General features: G+C 34.6%; 2 protein-coding genes across 3 annotated transcripts; both read left to right on the forward strand.

The window, feature by feature from the left end:
* The first annotated feature begins 1,164 nt into the window (after positions 1–1,164).
* LOC125655419 (uncharacterized) lies at positions 1,165–18,105 on the forward strand. 2 transcript variants are annotated; one of them, XM_048885700.2, is made up of 11 exons: positions 1,165–1,257; positions 4,183–4,214; positions 10,926–12,068; positions 12,581–12,761; positions 12,878–12,958; positions 13,082–13,147; positions 13,854–14,053; positions 14,256–14,459; positions 15,409–15,601; positions 16,172–16,306; positions 16,459–18,105. In XM_048885700.2, exons 3-9 carry the CDS (start codon positions 11,615–11,617, stop codon positions 15,417–15,419), a joined length of 1,197 nt encoding a protein of 398 aa, XP_048741657.2. In that variant the 5' UTR covers positions 1,165–1,257; positions 4,183–4,214; positions 10,926–11,614; the 3' UTR covers positions 15,420–15,601; positions 16,172–16,306; positions 16,459–18,105. The 2 variants fall into 2 exon arrangements, with proteins under 2 accessions (XP_048741657.2, XP_048741656.2); XM_048885699.2 differs by lacking the exon at positions 1,165–1,257 and adding an exon at positions 2,347–2,600.
* On the forward strand, positions 15,448–16,877 carry LOC125663252 (DNA polymerase III PolC-type-like). The gene is made up of 3 exons (XM_048895550.2): positions 15,448–15,601; positions 16,172–16,306; positions 16,459–16,877. The coding sequence occupies exons 1-3, from the start codon at positions 15,448–15,450 to the stop codon at positions 16,875–16,877; spliced, it is 708 nt and encodes a 235-aa protein (XP_048751507.2).
* Positions 18,106–21,162: the final 3,057 nt, after the last annotated feature.

A 21,162-nucleotide genomic window follows, 5' to 3' on the forward strand; every position in this document is an offset into this window, starting at 1 on the left:
TTCTCTTGGGCAAAATGATTAAGATGCTCACCCTTTAGAAATCGAAACTGGTAGATATTCAAAACCAAGTATCCCAAAAGAATATCGTTTTTGTCATTTGTAAAACTACTGTTGAAGATGAGTTACACTTTTTATTTGACTGCTTTATGTATAAAGATGTAAGAAAGAAATATTACCCTTTAAACATGTATGATTCAAATTATGATATATCAAAGGAAAACAATTGTAAAGTACTATGCAACCTGTCAATGCTGTTCATAATAGAAGGTTATGTGAATTTTTATTTGAATGTTTTGAATTGCGCAAGAAAAGTGGAGTACTATAATTATATTACTAATATTATATATACAATACTAAATTGCATTCAAACAGTTTAATATGTCACATGTACATGTCGGGTATGTATGTGTGTGTATGTATATATAAACAAATATGTATATGAACTGTTTATACTTGTCTTATCATATATCTCATTGTTTAACTGATTGTATGCCAACATGTTTGGTAAATCAATAAATAAATTGAATTCATTTGAGATATACATGCAGTGGAATTTTAATTTGTTCAATAGAGAAATTGTAGTAACCCACGTACTCCTTTGGTGTAAAAAAAAAAAAGGGGGGGGGTCGTCCTATACTTTCTTAAGGGCAATATTATCACTACTAATCTGGTCTCATAAACTTAGATATTGTTTTTACCTAAGGATTCAAAGTGAAACAAAACTTACTGCAAACAGGAAAACAACTAAAGCCCAACATTAACTGATCGCTTTGGCAAAATACCCTGCAGTGCATGAACAGTATGAATCAAGGATGGTCTTATTCTTGACATCCAACTCGATGTGAAGCTTGTGGGGATCCTCTCCTTTCTTCATGCTCCTGTAACATCGGGCTGCGATGTGAACTTTGCCGTTCTCAGAAAATTCATTTACTTTTATTTTGTGGATGTAACCCTCTTTGAAATAAACAAGCCCACGTTCTTTGGATTTCGAAGAAAATACGTCTTTCTCATAATAGTCGAGCGAGAAATCATCCGGTATCAGTTGTAAACCGCTCATCTTCGTATTTTCGCTCGCCATTTGTTGACGGAGGTTGGAGTCGCGTGCGACTCGTTGCTACGAGTGGGCGTGGCGTGGAAGAGTGAATTTATTTATGTGTGCCATGCAAATATCGACAAAATGTGGAGTATTTGAATTATATGACATGGGATATATGGAATATATATGTGAAACGCTGAGAATTTATTGATATTAAGAAGGTATGTTGATATCATTCATTGAAAATTTTGTTTAACCGAGAAAACATTCCATTTAGCATGTCGATCCGATTTTCCTCTGTCACACACTGAAATAAAACTGCAAAAGTAGCATATTAGGCCGCATACTTTTAGAGACTTTTTATACACCGTTTGAAAGGTCATAACCTAATGTAGACGGATATTACTGATATAATCGTCTGTTAAGAACACCTTTAAAGAAAACTGCATAGCATCAGTGCAAAATGTAAAACATGGGCTAGATGGTTTCGTGTTTAAATGTTACATAATTATTTCTTATTGAAAGTGGTAGGATTCTATCAGTAATTCTGATATACTATGGGTATTTTACCGTCATTATCGCCAGTTAGACCAATATTTAAATCTTGGGGTAATGTGCTACTTTTACATTTTCTATTAAGGTACCTCCATGATCTATTTATAACAGTAATTCAATAACGTCATACGGAAACGCATGTTTGTCATGTTGTTATGATACAAAATGTTCTCATGTAAACAACCAAAATAGTATTTAAGAGTTAGTAGCTCCCTCTCTCTGTGTAAGACAGTTTTAAAAAATTATGCAGTTTACGTGCATAAAAAAAGCATGACCTGCCTTAACACACCCGCGTATTGAACTTATATTATTGAATATTGGCACTCGTCCTAGGTACCCAATTCCACCTCTGGTTTGTCCAGGAGTCTGTGTTTGCCCAACTATCTATTTTGTATTGTTTATAGATTGCTTTCAGCTTCAGATTACGTTACCCGGTGTTTCGTTCAATCAACAATACTACAGTTGGGGTAACAATCGAATAACGCACTCGTCCTTTTCCGTAAACCGTAAAGAGACTCGAACGTGGATCGGTGCAAGAATTGCATCAAATCGATGCATTTCGTCACCGGAAGAGTGCCTGTGACTAAAGTTAAAAGGCCAGAACTGAATCCCTTCATAGTGTGTTATTCAGATTGTTACGGCAGATTCAGTTTTGGTATCATTAACGTCTTATTTACTCTAATACATAAACATATAAGTGGAAATTGATAGTACTAGAATACCTTAGATATGAATGATGTCTTAGATACATTTGAAAGCTCGTGTTTCATATTGTAACGTACGACTGCGATGTCATAGTTGCATTTGTGTACACATGTCAACAGACTCTGATGATCCACATACGAAGTTCATTTGCGTTTATGGAAATCGCCTAGTAGTTACCATGGCTGGGGTAGCTGTCTGCGCAGATCGTATCGATCTTCATTCACATAAGAGTCAATTGCACTATATTGGTTATAGCTCCGAGATTGTGTAGGGAATTCATTTTGATACACTTATTAATGCAACGGTAAGTGAATTATTTTGATGCGATTATGCATTGTTTTGCGTTAAGAGAGAGAGAGAGAGAGAGAGAGAGAGAGAGAGAGAGAGAGAGAGAGAGAGAATTTTATCTGTAGAGTAAATTCTGCTAACTTCTTGGGATATTATATGAAAATTTCCAACCGCACAAAAATAACCGTTACATTGTATGCTCAGTGAAAGATTATGCACGATTTCTCATATGTGCCCTTATTTATAGTAGATGAGCATTTTCATGTCTATTTATTCACTTTTCAATTCATATTATATACTAATGTATGAACTTCAAATGAATTTACTTGCTGTTACTCGTTGCATATTCAATTGCAACATATGTCTAACAAAGATTTTCTATCACATTCTTCCTCGCACGAAAACACAACAGTAACATTCCATATGTTTAAAGCTGACATGTATTAATAAATACGTACAGATTTCTCATCTTATCCGCCATATTTCTCTCAGGTAGCCTAATTTACTCTACCCGTATATACCCCAAATGTGATTGTCACACCTGAGTGATTTTTCTAGGTGGACTCGACCAGTGCACATCTCCGATAGTAATATATAGGGAATGCGAAACAAATAAAATCACATTTTAAAACATTACGCTTTGCTCAAAATTACAAAATATTTATTGTATACCAATGCAACATTCCGAAAGTTTAGATAATTTAGAAACAAATGCAAAAAAAGAAGCTTTTCTTGCATACTTGCAAGTGCAAGCAAGTATTTGCAGTTTCTTATGAAATAAATGCGGAGAAATCATTTGTCAAGTACATACTGATAGAATGGAATAAGCAAAGAGCACAAAATATATTATCTATATCAATTCTTGCAAAATACAGGTCCATGCCAATAGCATAATATGTAATGCACATGGCATATTCGCCACACAAAAAAACCCATATCAAATACGGACGTCTATTCAACAGGTATCGGAGATGTGCACTTACCGAAAATATTAGATTCTCTTTATTCTGATAAATCCACGAAACAAAATAATAAACTCCATTTGTATCTCGTTAGAACTTCACAACACATTGTCATTCCATTATACAGACTGTGACACACTTCACCCGTGCCAAATAGGGTGTCTTCAATCAGGGGAGATGTCAGAGTCGAAAATTTTTCCTGTATTGAATGCTTGTCTGGTCGAGGTTTTGCAGTTTATAGAAATCAGGAATCTAATCATATACACTGAGCATCTGGTTGGATATATTGCGTGCTGAATTCAAAATTTATCGATGATCATATACAAATTTGGATATACAAATAAAGGAATAATGATCGAAAATATACATCTGTTTAAAAATGCGAGCATTACATTTGCAATCCATAATAAATAGTTGATTACACAAAGACACATATAAAAGGAAATGTATAGACGAATATATAGTTTTATTGTTTCTTTAGCAACCACATAATTATTTACGGTCTCAATATATCCATATTCATTGATTGAACAGGAGAGGGAGAGAGAAAGAAAGAAAGAGAGAGAGAGAGAGAGAGAGAGAGAGAGAGAGAGAGAGAGATACTGTCCTACTTCGATGTACAATATATCATTTCAGAGAAGGAAAGAAAATTGATCGCTGATATAATGGTAAGCTTAGAAGCATTAAGAAATTCCAGCTATTATTTTTTTTTTATTGACAATATATTAAAAACTTTCAGGAGTTGATGCTTATAATTGAATTCATTACAAATTTAAAAAAAAAATATCAGTTTAAACTGTGCATGTAGAAAATACTGACTTTGTATGTTAGAATAGCGGAAAAAAGTAAATTGTCAAAAATGTGGGGAGAGCAGACCAGCCCAGCCTCCCTGCCCACCCCAACCCCCTGTATACATGCCTGAAACAACATATCAGTTCGTGTTGAAAGAAAGGTGCATATCTGCATTTCATTAAATTTCAAAGGAGCTCGAATTTATGTGTTCCCCTATTAATTATTTTGTATGCAAGATTCGTTCCCAAATTTAGAATCATGCTTTCAGTCAGAGCAGAAATGAATTCATTTTGAAGTACATCTAGTTTGAATGCAAATGTGGGGTTCCTTCTTTTAATTTCATCAGGATCATTAGAACCCCCTCCCACAAACTATGAAGCTTTGTTTTTATTGATATCTAAATCGGCATATGAATCCGAATACAAATTATATAATGTTTTTTCGTGATCATATAGATATCGATACTAGAAAATGTTTATACTCTTGCCTTTTGCATATCCTACTAATGCATTACAGTATATTGACACTGTATCATATCAAATAAAACCCCAACACGAATTTTACTGATTTATGAATACTAACATCTTATCGAATACATTTGGATATGAAATTTCGACGTACAGTGGTATGTCTATTTTCAGAATATATCCATTGCGCCAGATCTACGAAATGAAAATAATCATTATGGCATGCTACAGAAACGTTAAAACAGACATATGCTATAGTCCTGCAATGCATGCATGCGATTTTTCTGAATACATGTAGTTATGTATTCGTGAATGAAGTTCCTACGCTTAAAACTATCTTGGCCTTTATGTATTTTGTTTTGTGATTTTGGTTTACCATTCCTTATACTGTGTAGATGAAGGAAAACTTGGTAAAGGGTGCAATTCTACACCATACAATTAGTATGCATGCATGTGTTGAAAAGCAAAATGTACATGTAATAACCAGACATGTATCGTCATTTTTCATGGGGGGGGGGGGGGTACAACAGGAAGAAAAAAAATGGAAAATTGGATTCTTCAAAATTTCTTGCCATTCAAAATAATAATTAAAAAAAGATGAACGAAAACAGCAATAAAATAAAACAAAAACCCCAAACAAACCAAGATGTTTTATCCGATGTTCAAAGTCCTAATGTGGGGTTGAAGGGTTAAAAGAGTCTTTTACTTTGACTGCCTCAATAATTTCCCCTACACTTCATTTTCTTCCATCGTTGGGGGTGGGATGGGGTGGTTAGAGTCCTTTACTATGAGTGCCTCATAATATCTTCATTTTCTTAATTGGTGGTGGTGTGTGTCTTCTACTATTATATCAGAACTTTCAAGCTGGGGTCAAGTTTTTTTTTTTTGGGGGGGGGGGGGTTGTCACCCAATATATAAATATATTTTTACTTGCATTACAAAATAACGGCCTCTCACTTCTTGATAACTACGCATATGATAAACTAAATTATTACATTTTGCATTACTACAATTTGCGTCGAGTTCAACGCAGAATGTAATAAAGCAAAATGGCATAGATATATAAGATCTATTGAGCGCCAAATTAGCATAAAATGAAGTAATTGAAAATAACACTATTTAAAGACATGTTTAATTTTTAATTATTGTGTGCTTTAAATGAATCAAATAAATCTGTATTATCAATTAATGAGAGCAATATTGAGTTACTGTTCTCTTATATTGAATTAACGATATCATTTGTCTTAATAAGAGCGCGATTACTACAAGACCATCGTTTGAATCCCCCTCTCTGATCCCATACACTCATGCAGTGTTGTATATGCAACTTATCTATGCACAAACAATTTATATACCTAAATGATTTGCTGATTTATAAATCTGCAATACTCTGACAAGTAAATCATACGGTATAAGGATTCATGCACAATACAGGGTAAATATTATACTCTGATACTTCCCCTGATTGAAGATAGCTGATGGGCACGGGCTAAGTGTGTCGCAGTCTGTACAATGGACAATGTTGTTTACTGTTGGAATACAAATGGAGTGTATCGTTTTGTTTCATGGATTATGCTAATAAAGGGAGTTTTACTACTACTTTGAGTATTTTCGACAAGTGTACACGTACATCTTCGATCCTTTACAGATATTACGAGTAAACCCAGGTAAATAGTCATCCGCATTCGATGCTTTTTCATGACGATCATACATGACCATGTCTTCTTTATACGTACAGTAGCATTTATTTATTTGCATTTTGCTTGAAGTGTGAATGGTATAAATTTTATACCCTTTGCTTATTCCATTTCATCAATAGATCTAGATACTAGATGAAATATTTCTCCGCGTTTTTGTATAGTTTTGACATATCTATTGCAAATGTACGCACATTCACGTAAAGAAAAGGCATTCTATATTTATTTATCCAAAGCTTTTAGAATGATTTACTACTGTCCGATATGTTTATTGTAATGTTGAGCACTGCATGGTGTTTCAAAACGTGATTTCATTTCTTCTTGATGTCCTATAAATTAATATCGGAGATGTACGTGTTACCTGTCGAAGCTACCCGCACAGGTAAATCGAAGACACTGCTGAGAAGTGAAGCATAGCAAAACTCGTCCCCTTATATACCATGTGAACCCTGATACATATAACAATAAAATATCCAACTAATATGGCGGATTAGCAAAGAAATATGGCGGACATATAGAATTATACTATATTTATTAATTCATGTCAGCTTTAAGGGAAATAAAAATATCAAATATCTCTTTTACCTCGTACGCTCCATCAAACCCAATGTCTCAGTTCATGTTGGGATTCCCTTCACGCCTGTGTGACTATTTATAGAAGCCTTAACGAGCGGCAAATGTATTGATGTGTTCCCATTTATTTACTTTATAAATAATCTTCTCAAGGTTTTCTTTTGTGCGCAAAAGTAATTTAATGGAGGGGAAATTAATAACTTTAGAAACTAATTCATCTGCTTTAGAGTAATCCTTTCCAAAAATGATAGACGCACATCGGACCATGCAGCTTTAAACATTTTTAATGTCAAAATATTTACTTTGTTGCACACATTGAAGTTATTGACTATCCATGTTGCACCAAATAACCCTGAAATTTGATTAGTAATTGGTATCAATGATATAAAATGTATGTAAGAAATCGACTTGAATAAGAGAACATTATCAGCTCCAAATCTTTTGAAAAGTAGCACACTGTAATGAACATAAATACATGTAGAAGTACACTAAAGGATATAAAGTATTCGTTTATGCATTATAGGGTCGAGCTTATCGATCATTCAGATCGATTGATTGATTGCATCTTGTCTATCGCGGCCGGGATTTGAACCATGATCTTCCGCTCTACATTTAGACCACCGCTGCGGTTCCAGATCGATAATTTGTTTTTACAAATATATGCTTATTTTCAACTTCATCAGTTGACAAAGACTTAATTGTATAATATGAATTCTAACATAAACTATTATGTTTTGAATTGACGTTGTTTTGTACATGCTGGCAATGCAATATTTCTAGAAATGGAAAAATATACCCTGTCTCCAAGTGGTGGAGGAGCACGTGTCACTTTTGGTTTTCCTGTAGCTTGTATGATGGCTGTATTCTAGATACATATTTTATTGAAAGCTATTTTTACTTTCAAGTTGTCACCTAAAGCCATTTCAAAAAGAAATCCTGCTCGTTAAAGTATACCCACGGATTCCTTTACGTGCACAGTGTTATAATTCAAATAGCCATTGTAGAACAAGATGCATAACATGTACCCCCTCCCCTATTCTGTGTGTTTGATTGCAAGAGATAATGCAGTAATGGTCCAGACCCCAACCCCTACCGACTCGATTGAAAAGTAATCACTCTAAGATATTTCATCGTTTTTACTATCAAATAAAATTATCAACTTCCCTAAACTGTGTTTCATTGCAAGAGCAGTATTTGTCCAGATAGACACCCACCCCTCACAGTGTTTCATGAAAACAATCTAAAGACAAAAATATACATATATTATATCATATTTATATACAATCTAAATCTATGTAGTAGATTCTACATGATTGTATCCTTGTTTAGACCCCCCCCCCCCTCCAAAGAACAAAAGAAAAGACCCCCAAAATACAGGGATTGACACCCGGGGTTAATTCCTAGATTAGTGCATGATTTGCACCGCGAATCGTCAGTTACAAATTCTTACTTACCTAGTGATGATTATATCTCCCCTCTTTCAGGGGGAGATATTGTTGTTGTACTTTCCGTCTGTCCGTCTGTACTTCCGTCCGTCCGTCTGTCACAAAGTCTTGTGAACGCTTCTCCTCTTATATGGCTTATCAGATAGACTTGAAACTTTGTACAATTCTTCATTGCCATTTGTAGATGTGCATATTTTTGGGACAGGAATATCCAATTATGTTCTTAAAAGTTATAGTGGATCCAAGAGGGATGGAGGATGTAAAATACCTTGTGAACAATTTCCTCCTATATGGCGCATCGGATAGACATGAAACGTTGTACAATGCTTCATTGCCATTTTAGATGTGCATATTGGTGGGACAGGAGGATTCAATTATATTTCCTTAAATTAATATTGTGGATCTATGAGGGGTGTAAAATAGCTTGTGAACAATTTCCCCCTTTATGACTTATCGGATAGACTTGAAACTTTGTACACTGCTTCATTATTATTTGTAGATGTTCATATTGTTGGGACAGGAGGATCCAATTATTATCCTAAAAGTTATAGTGGATATAAGAGGGATGAAGGATGTAAAATAGCTTGTGAACACTTCTCCTATATGGCTTAAATATTGGATAAATTTGAAATTTTGTACAATGCTTCATTGCAATTTTAGATGTTCATATTGGTGGGACAGAAGGATTCAATTATCTTTCCATAAATTTATAGTGGATATATGAGGGGTGTAAAATAGCTTGTGAGCACTTTCTTCCTATATGGCTTATCCGATAGACTTGAAAGTTTGTACAATACGTTAATGCCATTTGCAGATGTGCATATTCCAGGGACAGGAGGATCGAATTGTTGTCCTTAAAGTTATAGTTGATTTGAGGGTTGGAGAGTGTAAAATAGTTTGTAAACACTTCTCCAATGTTTCTTATCGGAGTTCAAAATGTCTATGTTCCTGTTGATGCTTTCTCCTCCATACCATGCAATACATTAAGGGGAGAAGGTTTCGTTTGGAGCACTTTCAATTGGGGAGCTGGGGAGACCTTTTGTTTTATAAAAACAATCTTTAATTTAATTTAGTTTGGTCTGTTATTAAGCTCAGAAAAAAAAGAACTTGTGTCAGTAGATGTGTTCGAGGAAATGCGGACAATTCAACACTGCACTTCTGTGAAAACTCTGTGAAATTAAAATGCATATTTTTTGTATCAGGTTAAATTTTCAAAAATGTATATCGATGTGTTGTATTCAAACCAAAGCCGAGAATTATTCTTAAAATGTATTTACATGTACATGAAAATACATTAATCATTTAAACTTGTTCAATACAGGTGCTGTAGATATTATTTTAAAAACATTAACTTTGAAGGAATTATTTCGTTTTTGGCTTAGAGGGTAAATAGCTCATGTGCATTCATGATGTCTGATTAAGATCAGCCCCCTTTCCTATCGACATGAACACAGACTGACATTCGTAAGGCTTGAGATTGGAATTAACGTATGACTTAGAATTTTATCAATCAATAACTAGGGTTAAGAATGTTTTTGAAATTAGCTGTTATATATAGGGTATGCAGGTGCTTGTTTCATAAACTTCGCAGGCTATACTAACAACACAGGGTCTCCATATTTTCAGGACCAAACAGTAGGTCACCGTTACAATCCCTCTATATTGCTGTTTTTGTTCATTTTAGCGTCTACAAACACACACGATGTTTACCAGAAACCCCTTCTTGTACCCCTTAAGGCTAGGTACTTACTTTACCCCTTACATTACCCTGACTGCTAGCGCCCTCGGGCGATAGCATATACGTTAGTGTTTTTGCAGCTAATGCCCATGCTTGGAAACCAGAATGTGGCATTCTGGGAGTTGTATACACTGTAGAACAGTGGTCACGAATAGGGGCTGTAAGTCTCGTTTCTCGTCACTTCCGGTGAAGCGTTTCCGGTAACAACAAATCCGATTCACTATTACGAGTATATAGAATTGGGGTAACTACACGTCTGAAAAAACCAACGCTTATGCGTAAATCAGAGAACGCTGTGTACCACAACCATTTGTTATATATATGTTTAACAAGCAAACTCCCCGTCGAGGCCTCATTACGTCACCTACGAATAGACCTCTCCTATGTGACGCACCACAATATACAGATTTGTATATTGTGAGTCCGCGATTATCACGCAGACAAATTACACTAAAGAAGTAGTTCGCAGTTAAAAGTTTGAAGATATTAATATTAAGAGCATTAATATAAAAGTATGGATTTTATTTTAAACATAAAATGATTAAAAGATCATTAAAAAGTAGGGAGACTCTGTTCAAATTATTGTGTAAAGTAATGAACTTGATGTTTACGTTCTTGTTTTGAAAGTTGTTTACGTTTGACGTTATGTTTTTTCGTCATTCTACAGTGACGTCACAGTATACGCGACCTAAGAAATCGCTATCCCATAATGCCTAAGTGGAAGAGTTTGGTTTGTGAGCAAACGAACTCTGGTGGAAGTTTGGTTTAACAAGTTGAAGTACATTGTCAATGCAGTGGTTCAAGTGGCGATGGAGAACAAGTTGTATAAAGTAACCAAGTAACTGCAAGTATATATGTTCATCTTCAACTTCAGGAATGATTATTTGATAATTACGCAATTCATTTATACTTTTAATTCAATTTACTTCTTCTCTTTAATAGGCCTATTATTGTTGATAATTGACATACAAATGTACAATGTAACTCAAGTAGATAATTTTGTGATGTGGCTAAAATTGAGGGGAGGGGGTGTTGTGATTATTTTATGGCCTATTACTTCACTGGGTTTTTTAAATCATGATTATTTAAGCAATTTGGAGAAATTGGTATTATTAAGGTATCTGATGTACAATTGAGCACGAGAGCTCGGTATTTTCCGGAATGACCTCGGTAATATTCGGAAACGAGCATAAATCTTTAAAATCAACATTATGAACAAATCTAACATTTTGGATAGTCAAAACTATCAAATAAATGTTTGATTTTGTGCTTTAATAAAATTTGTAATCGTTTAAATTAAAATCTCTTTGTATGACTTGTATGACGCGACGTCGTTAATATAAACAGTTTTTAAAAATGGCGGCCGCCGTGAAACGAAACAAGAAAGGTCGATTTAAAAAAACCGGTACGGTACGGTCAGTAAATGTTAATGAACTTACTCTGGATCATAATTATGTGTCAGGACATTATTGTGAAGGGGAATGTTGTGAGGTGTGTTTTCCCGGGATGAAAACGTTGATAAACAGTAGAAAATTCAGTTCTACGGGGTGGAAGAACGGTCGACGAATCGTTGAGTGGTCGTCAATTATAGACGCACTTTCCAGTTGTCAACATTGTAAATGCGGGCCTCTTTATTTAACTAAACACACAGCTAAGGGCGAGATGAAACTGGGACTAGGTGGATATCTCTATATCCAGTGTACACTCTGTCTCCGGCTGAACAGGATATCGTATGGGAAGACCCACAGAAGTGAGAAACAAAACGACAAGGGGATGCCAAGTTTTTGCATAAATACTAAAGTCGGCGCAGGTATGTTGTCGTTTTTTAAAAATATAATTTATCTATAAACAAATTATATCTTATGAAATACATGTAGCATTACATTGTCATAAAGTTTAGCAAGAATTATTTTATACTATAGAAATTTTGAACAATATTGTCAAAATGTATTTCATAGCAAATCCAAAATGCTTGGTAAATGGGCATTGTATCATAATATAATGGACAAGTAGTTTGTAAAAAAAAATTACAATACATTTACAGGTATATGAAAAATAAAATAATTACTGTTATCTTTGAATGTGTACATATGTATGTTTATGTGTGTATATATATTTATGTGTGTGTATGTATATATTATACATGTATATATCATATATACAATTCACTGTTATTGTTGATACAGAAGGTGCACAGAGTAATTGCAAGTGTGAATGAGCGAGTGTAGATTACAGTTTGTATGTATAAATGTGTTAAAAATACAAAAGTGAAACATAAAAAAAGAAGAATTAATCACCACACAGTACCATGTTATATTGAAGCAATGATAGACAGTGTTGGTGGACCCCAGCGGATGAACAACCTGCTTACCACCCTTGACCTTCCCTTCATAAACAACAGAAGTTTGAAAACAATGGAAAGAAGAGCGGGCCAGTTCATCGAGAAATATGCAGAAGAAAACATGAAGAAAGAAAGTGCCATGGCCTATGAGAAAGAAATGATGTAATAAAAATTTCATTGCTATTTTTTCTTTAAAAAAAATAATTATGTTCATTCAATTTGATATAAAAATGTTTATAAATATTGATCATGTAAATCTTTAAACTTGGTTGTTTTAGAGCTATTTCACAGAAAGAAGAGGATGTCAAGGAGGAGTTTAGCGACTTAGGGGTTGCTGTTATTTCAGATGAATTTCATGGGTAAATTTATTATATATCTATTCTGATGTTTATGATAAGTGTATTTTAGTACATGTAAAATGATTAACACCATGTGTATTAGTATTATGAATATTGTAACATTTTAATTTTAATTCTGCACAGAGATGTGTCTAGACTGGCAGACCAAAGTACATGCACCTCTTTTGATTCTCCAGGTGATGGAAACAGGTAAAGATTATTTTCATTACTACTTTTTAAAAATTGCACATGCATTATATTGACAGCCATTATTATCAATGACAGCTGAAATATGATAGTGAACAAATCGATTGGAAATAACATTGTAAAAGCAATGATAACAGATTATGTCGAGTGAATATTAAATTCCAATCTTACATCTAAACTTCCAACTGCCCCTTTGCTTAACATGCAGACACTACATCATCATTTTTTGTGCACAATTTGCATCATGTCTGGATGTAAACAATATATCACCGAGATAGCTTGAATGTCTTTATACATGTAATGTTACAGAGGTAGGATTTTTATTAGACATAGAATTATACTGAATTATTGTGATAGAACAATTTTCAATTTCTAATATGTCAGGATCATTCGAATTATCTTTTAAATTTTGAATTCAGTGCACAATCCTATGTTCACAGTAATCTCAACAATGACACACAGAGTGTAGAAATGTAAATGCATGTTACAAATGCAGGATTATTCCAGCCTGCTAGAGGTTCATGATGAGATACTTTTGACCTGGTGCCGCGTATATAAGGGACGTTGACTGAGGCTCTAACTTGTTGGAGTAATGCAGGATATATATCACTTTAGGTTGTTGTTTTTTTTATCCAGGGTTCTCATTTTTCCATGTTGACATGATGAGGGGTGATTGATTATATAATATTTTTATAACATAATATTGTAGCTCTAAAGGATCCAAACTTGAGCAGGCTACTTATGAAGTGATTCTGGATCCCAATAAAGATGTCGCTTCTTATGATGCCCACAGATCAAAGAAACTGCATCCAGCAGTCAAGAAACTCTCTTTCCCTCCTAAGTCCCGTAAAGGCATGACAGTTTGCATCGACCATGGATGGCAAAAAAGGGGGTTTGACAGTTTAACAGGTATATATTTGACAAAGTTTTGATTTTTTAATTATCAAAAAATAATGAATGTTAGTCTAAGGGTTGGTTGTCTGTGTACCTTGTGAAATGATTATGACATTACTTCAAGCTAATGTCAAGTTATGCAGAATTTCTAAAAACATGTAGCACCACTAATTTAATTAAATCCCAAAGTAATAAATAAATATGGTTTTTCTCCCAGGGCATACATTCATGATGAGCAAAGAAAATAAGGTTTTGAAGGCAGTTGTAACACACCGCACTTGTGGAGTATGCAAATGGTGGAAGAGAAATAGACCAGGAGTAAAAGTTCGGGAACATCGTTGTGTGTGGAATCACAGAGGATCTGCCAGGGCCATGGAGAGTGAAGCAGGCCTGAAAGCCATCAAGGATATGATCCAAGAAGGTACGCCTGTAGATGTAATAGAGGGTGATGGTGATAATACTCTTGTGGCTCGTATACATAAGAGTCTTGGAGTGACTGTTAAGAAAAAAATTGACAGGAATCATTGCATAAAAAACATAGTCAAACTTCTCTATGATCTTCGCAATAGGAAGGATGTTAGAATCAGTAATATGGTAATTCAGCATCTCCATAAGTGCATAAAGTATGTATTTAGTAAAAACCAAGGTGATGTAGATGGGATGCGTGAGAACCTACAGGCACTTATACCTCACCAGTTTGGAGATCACAACCATTGTCATGCTCGCTTCTGTGGTTACAAGCGAGTAGGAAACACACAGAAATATGCACACAGAAGTTTGCCATACAAAGCACCACTTAGTGACCCTTTACTACGTGAAAAACTTGATTTACTTTTTGAACCAGTTATTGCTAAGTCTGCCATATATGTTGACCTTGGCTCCAGTCAAGCATGCGAGTATGCAAATCGTGCAGCGATGCTGAAGGCCCCTAAACATTTACATTATGGGGAGAGTGAAAGCCTAGATTTCCGCATTCATGTGTTAAAATAAAAAACACCACAAAGTTAGTAATAATTTGAAAAGAGTAAGCAGCCAGCATAAATATTGGAAGGAAATATCTCTGAGGTCTACTTTAGCATTGAAGTTTTAGTTCCAATGATGTTTCTGTTTTGGGTTTTGAGTTGTAAGTTCATTTCATTTGAGTTTGCTTACTCTTTTCAAATTATTACTAACTTTGTGGTGTTTTTTATTTTAACACATTTTATTATTCAAAAGTAAATTTTATTAATACATGTATATACAATGTAAATACACATGGATTGTCTTTTAAAAATATTTTTAAAGCTGTATTATGAATGTGACATTGTCTGATGACTAATTGGAAAAAAAAACTATTATGGAAATCTATATCTTTATTTTAATGATTTCAGGTTTTCAGTAAAAATGGGCTTTCCCCTGGTCACTTCAACATGAAGTTCTCCAACAAAGTGGATGAATACAGGGTGAAACGAAGGGAGAAGATGAAATTGCCAGGGACAAAACGCAGACGTCTTATCCTAAAACAAGAAAGAGCAATGCAAATGAATGCATCCGAGGCATCTGAGGGGTCCACCTATCAATCAGGTTCACTATTCACTATTTTTTCCCTGCAAAATGATTTTCGCTTACCTGAGCGGAAGGCCCAAGTGAGCTTTTCTGATCAAAATTTGTCCGTTGTCTGGTGTCGTCGGCATAAACTTTTCACATTTTCATCTTCTCCAGAACCACTGGGCCAATATCAACCAAACTTAGCAAAAATCATCCTTGTGGAACGGCTTTCAAGCTTGTTCAAATGAAGGGCCATGCCCCCTTCGAAGGGGAGATAATAAAAAATAGGATGCGGTCATTTAAAACCATCTTCTCAAAAACCACTGGGCCAAAGAAGTTTACATCCTGCCACAGTGCAGATTCAAATTTGTAAAAATCATGCCCGCCCCCGCCCCCCGGGGGGTATGTTGGGACCAAAATAGGCACCAAAGTATTACATGAATACAATGGAAAATATTTAGATATGGGCTCAGATGAGCGATGTGGCCCATGGGCCTCTTGTTTTTCTGCATTAACCCCCTGGAGTTAATTAGTTTATATCTTAGATAGAAATCAGGACAAATAATCATTACATAATAACTAAATACACAGTATTTGTATTTATAGAGATTGGTTTAGGTACAGAGGCTGACATTGAACAGATTCCGAATCCCATTCCCAAGCCAAATTTTGGTGCTGTCCAAAAGCTGAAGAACATGGAGGCAAAGTACATTATATTTGATCTTGAAACTACAGGCCTTAGTAAGTTCTTTAATAATTTTCCCTTTTTTCAGACAAAATGTGATTGCGGATATTACAGATACTAAAATGATTATCTATATACCCGGTATATGTACTTTTGCTTTCTAAATCATGATCATGAATCAAAATAAATGTGTTTTTCTTTTTAAAAGTCAGACAAGGAGCTATGCCTCATATAACTCAAATTGGCGCAGTGGAGATAGACTCTGGAAATGTGTTTTCAACTTATGTTCAGCCAAAGATTCCAATAGAGCCCGGAGCAGAAGAAACAACAGGAATAGTCTGTGATGGGACCTCTGTATTTGCACATGGATCCAAAGTTACTGCAGTCCCCATACGTGAAGCGATATTGAACTTCCTCAAGTGGCTAGGTACATTTGGCAAATATGGAATTATACTGGTTGCTCACAATGGCCGTGTGTTCGATTTCCGTGTCATTTCCCATGCCATTGACTGTATTGGATTACAGGAAGACTTTCTAGAAATAGTGTCTGGTTTTACTGACTCATTGTCTTTGATTCGTTCAAAACATAAGAAACTTGAAAAGTATTCACAGATTTTTTTTAGCTAAGCACTTCTGTAATGAGACTTATTCTGCACATGATGCAGTGGAAGATGTGAAAATGCTCTCAAAAATTCTATCAGTTGCTGTTTCACAAAGTGAATTGTCAAAAGCTGCATATGATGCAGAAACCCCTTTTCTTCAAGATAAGTTTAATTCCGCAAAAACATTATATCTGCCATCATTGAATATTCTGGTTGGTAATGGTGTTATGAAAATGAACATGGCAGAGAATGTTGCAGGCTCCGGACTTGGCCTGCATCATCTGAAACTAATACATAAGCGTTCTGGTGAAGATGGTCTGCGCAATATTTTTTGTGCCCAAACCTCTCGTGGTAAACCACGAGTTACGAGTGATTGTAAGGTTTTGGATTATGTAGTACCTAAATTATGTCAGTTTTTTTCACAATAGAAATGTTGACATATATTACTTAGAAGTTACTTTATACAAACTTGTACAGTGCAATGATGTGTCTTAGACTCAGAGCACTTTTATGTTAAGTTTGTGAGTAAAATGTCCGGAGTTTACACATCGATAAATTCTTCAAAAAGAATGTTTGATTCTTATAATTCCAGTTCATTCACTTTATTAACAATTGCAAAAATTTGAATAGTTTCCCCGCACTATGTTATTTGTTTTCAGGTGTGTATGAATACATTGCGTTTTCGGATTTATTGATGTGTAAACTCTTGTTCAGCTTTATTTTTGTCCAATCAAAACAATTGTAATAAATAACATTGGAATTATTTTAAAGTATGTTTTATATGATTAGATTCCTAAATTGTGCCATTTTTTATCTGTTCAAAGTATGCTGCTGACCAAGAATTTTTAGGTCACCCTAGTCACTCTCAGATGAACTAGTGTTGTTGGTCTTTGTTCGTCGCCATGTGTTGTCGGCTAACATTTTTACATTTTTCATTTCCTCTTGAAAACATAGACTAGGCTAATGTTACCAATAGGGCTGTGGAGTGAAAATGTATTATATTTCATAATTTTATTATTATATTGAATCAAATTCAATAAAATCTTTATTTTCAGACAAGTGTGTGGATAAAATAATTGCGTGGCCTATGTATGGGGTATGGTACTCAGGTGATCGTTAAGGCCTGTGGGCCACTTGTTTATTACATGTGCATGTAACCAAATTGTCATAAATACTGCTATTCATTTTGTGCATATATGTACATGTGTATCCTGAACCAGAAAATCATGAAATTAATCATACAATACAATTGAGACATCTCGACTTTTCTTGTTTTTAAAAATGTGTGTGAGGGGTCGTGTGTGTCTGTAAGGGGGGGGGGGTAAATTTTTCTAATTGATTTTATAATTGAATGCAATAAATGAAGCAACATATATTCATATTATGCCTGAAATATTTTGCCTATCATTCTAGTCCAATATATTTTTCCAAATATTAATTTCAAGCTGACTTTTTGCTCATTTTTAAAGAATACATGCGTTTTTCCATGTTATTTTCAAATGGCTAGAGTTACCTCCCTTTAGTGTTTTGGCGGGAAAAAATGCTATTTTTAGAAACTACACACCCATACCTATGTAATGATGATATGAAATATATACCTTACCAGGCATAATTTTTTCGTCAATTGTACATCAGATACCTTAAGATAACTAACTTGATTATCTATGGCTTGATTAAGTTTATATATATTTAGCACGAGATTACAGGGCGGGGGGGGGGGGGCAGTTCTTGTCTAAAGATATCAGTTGGCAAACACCAGAGAGAGAGTAATTTCAGTCAGTGGTGGCTCCTTCCAATAATGCGGTAGAGAATGTGTAGAATGCATATCTTCTGTATAATTAACGACTGTTTACAGCCAGATAGAAAAAAAAAATGTTAAGCATCAGAAAAGTTTTGAATTAATTTCTGAGCACACCAATATTTTCTTTGAAATATTTCTCATGCATGTGGTATATACTAGCGGTTCAAGTAATAGAAAAAATGTTACCAACAGTTATATATAGTTGAAGTGAAGAGTACTTTCTCTGAAGCAGTTAAAGCGGTACACAGTGTAAAGACTTTTACCGTGTAAGCATCCCTTACGTTTGGCTCTTTTTTTAATGAATTCTCTTTTTATAGACTTCACTGTACATTATATATAAACGTTTTGTTACATTTAGAATACAGGAAGAGTATTTACTCCCTCAAGTCAAGTAAATCTATTTATATCTACTCGAGCGTATATGTTACTAAAGATAAAATTTAAAGATAAATCGGTATGAAGACCCTAGATGTGGTAACAAACAAAACCAAGATATTTATTATTTAATGAAAATCAAGTTTACCACCGGTATTTGAATGCATTTATACCTACCTGCACAACTATCCGCATAGCGTCCACTTCTCTGCATCGACCAACAAACGATAAAAACTGCAGGATATTTCCAACTTGTATGATTTCATGCAAACCGTAAAGGTTTGTTTGTCACCGGAAGTACTCAAATCTCGCGTCATCTCGTTTGCGAGCTTACAACCCCTATTTATTTTAAAATTAAATCCCTGATGATGAAAACTTTTTACATAAGTAATAAGAATGTGTTAAAACAACTTACAGGTAGCAATCTGATTTTATTTTGCAGGCTAACATTAGACACGAGTTCCACTTATTGAAATGAGTGGCGGGGGTAGAGACTGTTGCAAGTTGCTTGAAGTCATGCTGATCATATTCAAGATCTGGTTGTGTGTAATGTACATGTAGTTTCCCAGGATGATTCTCCTTTTCCGTGAATGCGAATGACCTCGCATTTGTTTGGGTTGAATGTCATTAACCAATGTCTGTCCTTTGTACATGCATTACAATGTGGGCTAATTATCTACACTATCCTGACATCTAGAACTATTACTTATTCAGGGAATATCTTATCTTTCTGTCAAATATTGCTATGCAAACCAACCGATAAATTAATTTCCCAAACATTACTTTATAGAAAATAAAGGTCTTTTAAAAATCTACAAATTCTAAGTAATCTTTACTATGATAGAAATTTTATAATTAATTCAACATTTCTTATGACCTCTACTTGCATAGTAGATAATAAATATGACGCTAGCACAATAAGCTTTAAAAAAAAAGATATGCTTGTAATTGGCATGAATGGTTTATCTTATTTTACAAAATGCATTGTACGACAATCAGTTTAAATATCTTTAAATACATAAATCAAATGTGTACATCCATTTTATCGTATGCCGCTTTGGAAAATGACAACAAATGAACCTCTTGTCGTGTTTAAGCAAGGAAAACACGGGTGCAATCTACTGGTAAAAGGTATCCATAAAAATATGTCATTCATTCAGGAGATAATCTATATCTGTGGCATTTCTTTGCCATTAGTATTACGAAAGATCTATAATTTGCGTTGATCGTAAGATATCATTTATTATTTTTGTTGTTTCTTTGAACAGTATTTTATTGATGTACAGCCCAGTAGCTAAGTACTCCGTTACTAGCTTGAAAATACGGATATATACTTAATTCCTGTAATAAAATATAGAAATTCATTTCAAAAGTAAGGATTATCTCCCTCATGCATAGCTCTTATCCTTCGACTAATTTGGCTCCCCTATTTGTCACTCTGTTTTCCCCTAAAATAACTATAACAAGTACATGTATGTTGTTATTTCGGATTTGAAAAATTTCGGTTGAGCATCACTGAAGAGACATTATTTCTCGAAATACGCATCTGGTGCATCAAATTTGGTACCGTATAGGTTTTATATTATGACCCCTCGGTCGAGACCTCTGCTGGTGGACTGTTAGTCTCCGAGGGTCTCTACAGCCCAGTAGCTAAGTACTTCGTTACTAGCTTGAAAATACGGATGTATATTTAATAACTGTTGTAAAGTTTAGAAATTCATTTCAAAATTAAGGATTATCTCCCTCACGCATAGCTCTTATCCTTAGACGAATTTGACTCCACTTTTTCGGCACACTGTTTTCCCCTATAATAGCTCTAAAACTTCATTGTTATTTCGGATTTCAAATATTTCGGTTGAGCATCACTGAAGAGACATTACTGGTCGAAATGCACATCTGGTGCATCAAAATTAGTACCGTATGAGTTTAACATTATGACCCCTGGGTCGAGGGCTCTGCTGGTGGACTGTTAGTCCCCGAGGGTCTCTACAGCCAATATCTAAGTACTTCGTTACTAGCTTGAAAATACGGATGTATATTTAATAACTGTTATAAAGTTAAGAAATTCATTTCAAAATTAAGGATTATATCTCTCACGCATAGCTCTTATCTTTAGACGAATTTGACTCCACTT

The sequence above is a fragment of the Ostrea edulis genome, chromosome 7 (genome assembly GCF_947568905.1).
Source record: "Ostrea edulis chromosome 7, xbOstEdul1.1, whole genome shotgun sequence".
Lineage (NCBI taxonomy): Eukaryota > Metazoa > Mollusca > Bivalvia > Ostreida > Ostreidae > Ostrea > Ostrea edulis.